The 9,000-nt window shown below is 60.9% G+C and overlaps 1 protein-coding gene across 1 annotated transcript; it reads right to left on the minus strand.

Moving 5' to 3' along the window:
• Nucleotides 1-4,186: 4,186 nt before the first annotated feature.
• Nucleotides 4,187-6,155, minus strand: FEZF2 (FEZ family zinc finger 2). The gene is made up of 4 exons (XM_067303621.1): nt 5,358-6,155; nt 5,124-5,258; nt 4,872-5,004; nt 4,187-4,449 (listed from the first exon to the last, which is right to left on the minus strand). Exons 1-4 carry the CDS (start codon nt 6,153-6,155, stop codon nt 4,187-4,189), a joined length of 1,329 nt encoding a protein of 442 aa, XP_067159722.1.
• Nucleotides 6,156-9,000: the final 2,845 nt, after the last annotated feature.

The following is a 9,000-nucleotide window of genomic DNA, read 5'->3' on the forward strand; positions in this document are numbered from 1 at the left end:
GGGGCTCGCTTAAAAATGATGCCACTGCTCCCGTAAAACCGCTGGAAGCCGCGGGATGAGCGAAAGCAAAGCAGGCACCTGGGCGTCCGCGGGGACTTGCCGGGTTGCAAAAGGCATGTGTCAATTTAGCCGTAGTGTTGACTTAAGTGAAAGTGCTAAGCCATTCCTAAACCTAAGTCAATACAGACTTAAGCCAAAATTGTTATTAACGAGCTCTAATCTGATTTAAGGGCCTCCGTGCGAGCCTTGTCCACACCAGGGGAGAGGCGCGTTTCCAGCGCGCTGCCTTGCGCTCCGTGCCGCGGGCGCCGGGTCCCCTGCGAGGGACACCGCGGCGCGGGGGCAGCGAGAGGGGTCGCGGCGGGTCAGCGAGCGCAGCCCCGGGAGGAGGACGGTGGGTTTCGAGGCTGCGCTGCCTCCTGAGAAGCCCCCGCAGGTTCCCGTTGGACTGACTAGCGTGTGCGGGATTCGCCTCTACGGAATAACCTCTGCAAACGGCGCCGTGCCCGGCTGCCCTGCGGTCCCCTTTGCCGGGACGTGGCGGGGTGTGAGGCCAGGCGAGTGCCTAGGGGCCGGGCTGGCTGGGGGGGGGGTCTTTTCTGGCTGCCGGGGGGCTCCGAGGCTGCCGGCGGGGCCGTCCCGGCTCCGGCTGTGCCCGGCCTGGGGGTTCCTGCCGAGGTCGGGCAGCTCCGCTCGCTTGGGAGAGGGACATGCCAATGCATTTTTTCCGTCCCAATGGGGCAGTTGAGCCCTCCACTCCACCCCCCAGTGGGGGCCTTTCTTTTCTTCCCCACCAGCTTTGAGCAGCCCTGTTTCAGATTGGCCTTTTTATGTTTGATATAAAGAATAGTTGTTGGCCAATTCCATCTTTTCATCGCTGCTCTCCAGGCCCGGGTCCAAGCGGCTTGTCAGATGCTCATTAACTCCCCCTTTGGCTCTTTCCAGTGTGTCTCCTAAGCTCATTGTGCCAAGAACTAGCGCTTCTTTCTCTTTACACGGCTCCCTTTCTCTGCTCCATCAGGGAGACAAATTACTTTCCAAAAGGGATCGCCAGGGATGGTTTAATGAGAATTTCTCTAGGGCTGGCCGTGGAAATCAATGTAGTTAACATTCGGTGCACTTAATTGGACTTTTCTCTTCTGCCTCCTTCAAAAAAACTCTGAAGCTATCCTGTTAATCTCTCATTTGTAATCAATTGTGTTGACTAAACAAAAGTCTAGGTCGTCCTTTCTTCCTGTCCCAGACAATCCTTTGTTGCCTCTAAATGCCTCATTCTTGAGTGCTCCTGGTCGTGTAGATGGGTTCGATTGTTGACAGTTCATTATTGCGCTTTTGTCCATTTAATCTCCCTCGCTGTGTTTTGCATGTGCATGCCTTAATGAGCTCCGTTGGCAATTAACATGTTTCTAGCAGCAAACTGGTTGCTCAGACGTTTGGAGAGTGGAGTGCAGGGAAAAGGGCAACGCAGCTGCCTTTAGGTTGTTCGCTTCCCAGTGCCCGCCGCGCTTCCCGTCCCCGCCGCCCGCGGCGGGACGCACCTGGGCCCGGCCTCGCCGCCCCGTGCCCGCGGATGCGCCGGGGCGGGCGGCCCGCACCGCCCCGCACCGCGCCGCGGGGCCGAGGGGGGGGAAGCCCTGCGGTGCTGGCAACTCCGAAGTGTCGCTCTCTGCAAGGAGGCACCTCTAACCCTCCCCCCGAGGCATCGGCACTGCTCAATCTGTCGTGCGCACGGCTGCGGCGCTGGGAGAGGGGTTCTGCGCGGTTTCTGTGTTATTATTGAGGCTTGCTGGCAAGAGCGCTGAAGTGTGAGCAGTCGTGGACAGCAGAAACATCTTGTGAGGGAGAAGATAATTGGAGTCTCTGGCGTGTGTGTGTCTGACAGAGCCGCCCCTCCCCCGCGCCTCGCGGCTCGTGTGTGCCGGGATCCTGGGGGCCGTGCAGGGGGGAGCCGGGCCTCCTCTGCGGCCCGGAGGGCGCCCGAAACCCACCCGCAACGCGAGCTGCAGGCGGCCAGCGCGGCCCTTCGGCGGCGCCCCCAGGACGCCCTTAGCTGCGGCGGGATGACCGACCCCCCTCTAAGAGACAGCGCTGCAAACAACGTCCCTTCTAAAAATGAAATACGAGCGGGCTTCCTCGATTTCCTCCCCAGGGAGCAGCTTTAAAGGCCCCTTCGCCCATCAGGCGGGCTGCGGAAGCGGGTTGTGCGCTGTCTGTAGGGCCCGGAGCAGCGCCCGGCTCCTGCTCGGCACCCGACGGACAGCCCGGACCTCTTCCCAGCGCCTGCGGGGCGGAGGAAGCGCCGCTTCCCCCGGCCCGGCAGCGGCACCCGGCTCCGCGCCCGCTGCGCGGGGCCCTGGTCCGGCCCTCGCCTCCGCGACCCGCTCTGCTTGGAGGACAACTCGCCCCACCGCAGCCCGCCCCGTCCTACCGGGGGGGGGGGAGCGAGGGTCCCTTCCCGCTGTCCCCGGCCAAGGCAACCCGGTGCCTGGGACGTCCCGCCCCGTCTGTCGCGGCTGCGGCACGGCCGGGAGCCGGGAGCAGGGCTCGGCGGACTGTTTGCAGCCGGCGACCCTATTCGCAAGGGGTTGAGCAACAGCCCCTTCTCTTGGGGGACTTCTTTCCCCCTCACCAAGGTTTCCCGAAGCAGTGACTTGTGGCAATAACAGCTTCATTTTTTTTTAATTAATTCCTTTTAACCTGCAACTCTCCACCAAAATCTTTTAGCGAATTCCGGCAGGATCTTTCCCCGCTGCCGGGATCAGTGGGCATCGTTCGCTGCACCTCACCCGGCCCAAACTATCAAAACGATACTTTTGGCACTTAAAAATACGAAACCCAAGCAAGGATGAAATTGCATCCGTCCCTCCAGCGGGAGCAAGGGGCAGGGCTGCCTTTCCGCTCCCTGCCGCCAGCCCCGGCGCCCGCTCCTTGCGGGAGCGCGGAGCATCTCAGCCGAATAATGAATCCAGAAAGCCGGAGCGCGGGGTCGCTTCCCGTTCCGCCGAGCTGTGCTCGTCCTCGCCTCCCACCATTTAACCACTCAATTAAGCGGGGAAAGGTGAACTTCCCATTACGCCGTCCCCAGACATTTTGGTGTCTCGCTTATTCCCCTCTTCATTGGCAAGCTCGGCCCGAGCAGCACGCACACGCACAGCCATCTGAATCTCGTTTGTCCGCTAGAATAATATTGTTCCTAACGACGTGGCCGGAATAGACACTCGCATATTAAAAGTAGGGGAGAGGGGGAGATGAGAAGGGAATATTTAGTGTAATCCAAGTGCTTGATTATCCATATTCTGATCAAAAAGAGTTTCTGAGGCCTGCTGGGAGTGATTAGATTAATGTAATGCGGTTTGAAGGGCCTGTGTTTTCTCTCTTAATTTGGGTCATTACTCGGAAAGCAAGCGTGAGATCATTTCATCTGCATGCAGGGACAGATAGTCATTCAGGGACGGCTTAAACGCGCCTTAATGAAGGGACCCCGGAAAGTGGCACTGGGAAACTCCGAGCCGCCGAGCGCCCTTCGCTCTCCCGGGCGCGGAGCCGCCGGCGGGTCCCGCACCGGCGCCGCCCCACATCTGCCCCTTCCCTTGGGGGCAGCCGTTTTAATCCGCCCGGCTCCCTCCCTGCCACCCGCCCTCTTTTTGCTTCCTTCGGGGCTCGCGGGTGCTCGGCTCCCTGCGGGCTCTGGAAAGGCAGGAGCCCGGCTCCCGCGGCCGGCCCGGCTCCGGCAAATCCCGCAAGCCGCGTTTACACGAGGAACAGCGCCGTTTCAGAAAGCCCAGGCCCAACTCGGGCTGGGGCCGAGGTGGGAAATGAGACACCTACGAAGGGCCGGTTTATTGTCCCATGATATAGATATATATATATATATTCCTCACTTATTCGAGCGTACATTTAAAATGGAGATTTACAGACACGTATAAAGAACGCTGTCCTGGCACCGGGCCGTGCTGGGGGCACCGGGGCCGCGGCGAGGCGGGGGCAGCCAGCCCCATCCCCTCCTAGCCCGCTCCGGGAGCGCAGCGCGCCGTTAAATAAGATTCCTCTTATGTACAACTGCGGCTCGGGGTCGCTTGCACCGGCGGCTGAGCTCGCTGGGGAAAAGACAGAAAAGCAAAGGCTGGTTTGGATAAATAGTGCTGGCCTGGTGGAGCAGGTCCGAGTGGGGCGGTGCGCGGGGCCCTTAGCTCTGCCCGCTGCGCGCAGGGTCCCGCGGCGGCGGCGGCGGCGCGCTGGAGACGCTGTCGTGCAACTTTCGGACGTGCTTCTTTAAATCAAAGTTTCTGCAAAATCCTTTCCCGCAAGTGACGCACGTAAAGGGCTTCTTGTCGTTGTGGGTGTGCATGTGGAAAGTCAAGTTATAGATCTGGTGGAAGGCTTTGTTGCAGATCGTGCACTTGTACTGCTTCTCTCCGCTGTGGGTCAGCTTGTGGTTCTTGTAGTTGCCTGCGAGAGAGGAAAAGGGCGGAAGAAGGGGTTACCCGAGGGTGCTGGGGCCGCACCGCGCACAGGTAGCGCGGGGGGGCGGCAGGAAGTGTCCCCCCCGACTTGTCAAACTCGGTCCGCGTCAGCGCGGAGCGGCGCGCAAGTGGCACGGCACAAATGAGAGGCAGGGTCAGCCCGGTGACCCGCAGCAAATGGAAGGCCCTGGATTAGGACCAAGGCCCGGCACCTCTCATTTAAAAAGCATTTAGGGAGAACCGCCAGCAGTCCCCGCCGATGCGGCCCGGCTTAGGGGGACGGTAATTGGGAGAGGCGGCCGGCTCTGCCCGCGCCCCGCGCTTCCCCCAGCCGGGCGGGCCGCGCCGCGCCGCGTTTAATCCCCGCTAATGACGGGCGAGGGCCGCGGGGGGCCCGGCCCGGCTCACCTTTCTGGTGGAAGCCCTTGCCGCAGAACTCGCAGACGAAGGGCTTGTAGCCGGCGTGGATGCGGATGTGGGTGTTGAGCGTGGAGCTCCTGTTGAACGCCTTCCCGCACTGGTTGCACTTGTGGGGTTTCTCCTGCACCAGGGGCGAGAGGCCCGTTAGGGGGCTGCGGGGGGGGGGGGGCGGGCGGGTTAAGGGTGGTGGTGGTGGGGGGGGGGAAGCCGCCTCCCGCACCCCGGCTCGCCGCCACCTACCTGCGTGTGGATGATTTTGTGCCGGCACAGGGTGCTGGCTTGGCGGAAGCCCTTGCCGCAGACCTTGCACACGAACGGCCTGGCGCCCGTGTGCACCGGCATGTGGCGGGTGAGGTTGTAGTGCGCGTTGAACACCTGCGGGGAAGCGCCGGGAAGGCGAGGTTAGGCACGCCGGGGGGGGCCCCCCGCCGCCCCCCCTCTCCCCCCGCCGCCGCCGCCGCCGGGCCCCCTTACCTTGCCGCACACCTCGCAGGTGAAGTTTTTGGGCTTGCCCTCCGCCGCGCCGCCGCCGCCGCCGCCGCCCAGCTTGGCGTGGCCCTTGGCGCCGCCGCGCTCCGCCGCCGCCGCCGCCTCCTTCAGCACCTGGTCCAGGGGCGCCGGCAGCCGCTCCTTGGCGGCGAAGGGCGGCGGCGGCGGCAGCTTCTCGGCCGCCAGCCCCGCCAGCTTGGCGTTCTCCAGCAGGAAGAGCTTCTGGTGCGCCGAGAGCCCCCCCGGCGCCGGGGCGCCCAGGAGGCCGGAGGGGAAGAGCTGTCCGTGCAGGAGGTCGGCCGGGTGGTACGCGGCGTCCAGGTAGTTGAAGTAGTAGAGGGAGCGGGGGGCGGCCGGCATGGCCCCCGCCTGGTTGATGACCTGCGGCTTGATGAGCCGGCCGCTGGGCTGGCCCAGGGCGAGCTCTGCCTTGCAGCACACGCCGCAGTTGGCTTTGCAGAGCCCCGCGCCGCCCCGCAGGCTGCTTTTCCACAGCTCCGAGTAGTTGAGCAGAGTCTTGGAGGGCACCTCGTAGCCCAGCGGCGGGATGGGGATCACGCAGGGCAGGGGCGAGCACAGGCTGAGCGTTTTCTTGCCCGGCTCCGGCTCCAGCCCCAGCCCGCCTTGCCGCTGCTCGAAGGCTGGCTTGGGCTCCGACGTCTTGGCCATGATCCGCTCGATGGAGAAGGCCAGGGTCTTGGAGGGGTTAGCGGCGCCGCCGCGGCCGTCGTGCCGGGGACAGGAGGAAGGCATGACCGTCTCCAGCGACCCCGAGCTCGCCATGTCTCTCCGCCGTGCGGGAACTTGGTGTGAGCAGCGACTCGCTCCTGCTCTCGGCTCTGCATTCCAGAAAAGCCAGGAGACAAATCAATTTAATAAGCACCTTGTTCTCCCCCCCCCCCCACCATCACCCCCTCCCTATTTACATTCAAATGAACATATCCAGGAACAATGGCACGTAGGGTACCAGATTACTGCTCATTAAGCGGAACACGCCAAAGTAACATGCAAGCTAGACCTTGTTAGTATTAAAAAAAAAAAAAAAAAAAAAGCCTCCCCCAGCCCAACGCCACCCTGCCCAGCCCCACCGATCGCTGCAGTCCGGGAGCGGCGGCCGCGGGCAGGGGAAGGGGGGCTGGGGCACGGCGAGGGGAAGTTGGGCTCCCGTTGGGATGAGTTACCTTTGCCCAGCGCCGAGGAGACGCATCCAAGCAGCGCAGTGTGGCCACAGTCACATTTTGATAGCAAACATCTTCCTGAGCGTCAGATCACTGTCTCGTACATTTAAAGCTGACATCACATGAAGTCACTTCGAGCAGAATGACATGGGAATGCCACCATGGATCTTCCCTGAGCCGAGGCGCCGGGCTGGAGCGCAGTGGGTTGGGGCAGAGAGAGGAAAAGGAGCCCCCCCTCTCCACGCACAATTTCCTTCCAGTTTAAGACATACAAATCGCTCGTGTGCGAGCTGGGTTTTTTCCTCTCTCTCTCCCTTCTTAAAAAGCAACTTGCAAAGCAGAGGAATCGTTTTGCATGTGGCAAATTAGAAGGCAAGTGCGATTCACAAGTTGGGTGGAAAAGAGTGCTCCAGTTCTTGCTGGGGTTAGAAGAGCCACTCGGAGTGAGCGTGAGGATTTTTTTTTTTAAGAAGGGGGAGAATGAATTTTTTTTTCCCTAAAGCAACTACCACGCAACCATGCTCGAGTTATTTTGGCAACCCATCTGCAATCAGCTCCGTTGCAACCGAGCTGGAAGATAATTAATAAATTGTCACTTATCTGCGAACCTCCCCAGCATGTATAAATTAATAGCCAACCCATTAATTAGGACAGTGTATTAATGTTAATTAAACTAAGTTTAATTCCACCCCCCCTCCCCTCTCAGGGTAGCTGGTGATTAGCCTTAAATAAACGCGGAGAGAGTCGAGTCCAGGGCTGGGTTTTCGCTGCTTAAAAAAAAAAAAAATGCAGTCGTGCGCTGCGAACGCGAGTTTTGCAAATTGTCACCCCCAAAGGTGTCCGATTTTCCGGGCGTGTAAACGGGTGAATATCCTTTCCCTTTCCATCATTTTCGTCTCTCTGCCCCCCCCCCTTTTTCTTTTCCTCCCCAGATACGCAACGCTACATTATTGCGACTGGGTGCCGGGGTTTCTTCCCTTCCTTTCTCTAATTAAAACGACTTGATCCAGGAGGGGAGGATTTGCAGAAACCTCAGATGCGAGGACGCGGTAATTGAGAGAGTCCCATTTCCACCTGTTTTAAGGGGGCCCGGCTGCAGCGGCAGCACCTCCCCTGGCTCTGATTAACCGCCCTGTCCCTCTCCGGGGCTATTCAGCAGAACCAATTTTCCCCCAGCGATTCAGAGCGCTCAATTCTCTTTCACTTGGAGCCACTATAGCGCTGCGTGGAACCTGGTTTTGTGTGTTTCTAAAATAAAGAGGAGGATTATCCGGGGGAGGGGGGGGGGAGCGAAGGGTTTAGATTGAGCCTGGCCAGAGGTAAAGCAAGCAATGAAAAGGCCCCTATATATTTTTTTTTCCGCTTTTCTAGCACGCCTAAGAAAGTTTGGAGGAATTCGGCGGTTTTGTGCGGCGCTGACAAAGCAGCGCCTCCTCTCCCCGCCGGGGCAGCTCGCTGGCGGCTGTTTGCAGACAGGCTTTTTCACCTGCGAACCACAACACGCTGCAGAAACAAACTTTGAAAGCGGCGGCGGCGGCCGCGGGCTGGCGGTGGGGAGCGCTCGGCCCCCGGGGCTGCGCTCCTGCCGCCCCGGGGGTGCCCCGGCGAAGGGGGAAACCCACCTGGGGGGGGGAGGAGGGGGTCTCTCCGCCTGGAGCATCAGGTGTCGCCGTCCCCAAAGCTCTGCCTGCGCCATCCTCCCGGCCGGGCTCTGGTGCCGCAGCGACAGCGCGCACGGGAGGGAGGAAAGTGTCCCGCTTTTTGGGGAGCGGGAGAGGCTGCGGGACGGGAGCCCGGGGACGCGGAGAGCCACATGCGCCGCAACGGCCCGCCCGGTGGTTTGGCTGGAGGAGAAACCCGGCAGCCCCGGGGAGCCGAGCCGAGCCGAGCCGCGCCTCCGCCGGGCAGCGAGCAGCGGGCAGGCGGCCGCTGGGCTCCGCTCGCTCCCGGGGCTCGCCGGCTTTAGCAAAGTATTTAATTAGCCTCCACAAACTTCTTTTCCTCGCCTGCAGATTATACTGAGTGGAGGGTTGGGAACTATTTTACACCTTGCCACTCACATGTTAATTAATCTCTATCTAACCCTAATTGCAGTTTATTCAAGCACCGCTCAACAGCTCACCCACACAATAAACACTGGGGCTGCTTTTATCCATATTACTCCCCGCTCACACGTTGAGTAATTAACTCCAGTACCAACTAATAGTGCAAACAAATATTTTCTGTAAACGAGATGATTTCGGGCAGGATAAAAGAGGGCTGCGGAGCCGGGGCCGGGAGCTCGCTGCCAGCTTCCCCGCGCCGCCCTCGCCCTTCTCGGGGTGTTTTCTGGCCCGGGTGTTTTCCGGGCCGGATCCTGCTCTCCCTGGCCTAGGGGACGGTCCCGGCTCTCGCCGCTCGGCACCCAGCGCCCTGCTCGGGGCGGCGGGTCCCGCAGGCCTGGGGGTGCC

The sequence above is a fragment of the Apteryx mantelli genome, chromosome 12, assembly GCF_036417845.1.
Source record: "Apteryx mantelli isolate bAptMan1 chromosome 12, bAptMan1.hap1, whole genome shotgun sequence".
NCBI lineage: Eukaryota > Metazoa > Chordata > Aves > Apterygiformes > Apterygidae > Apteryx > Apteryx mantelli.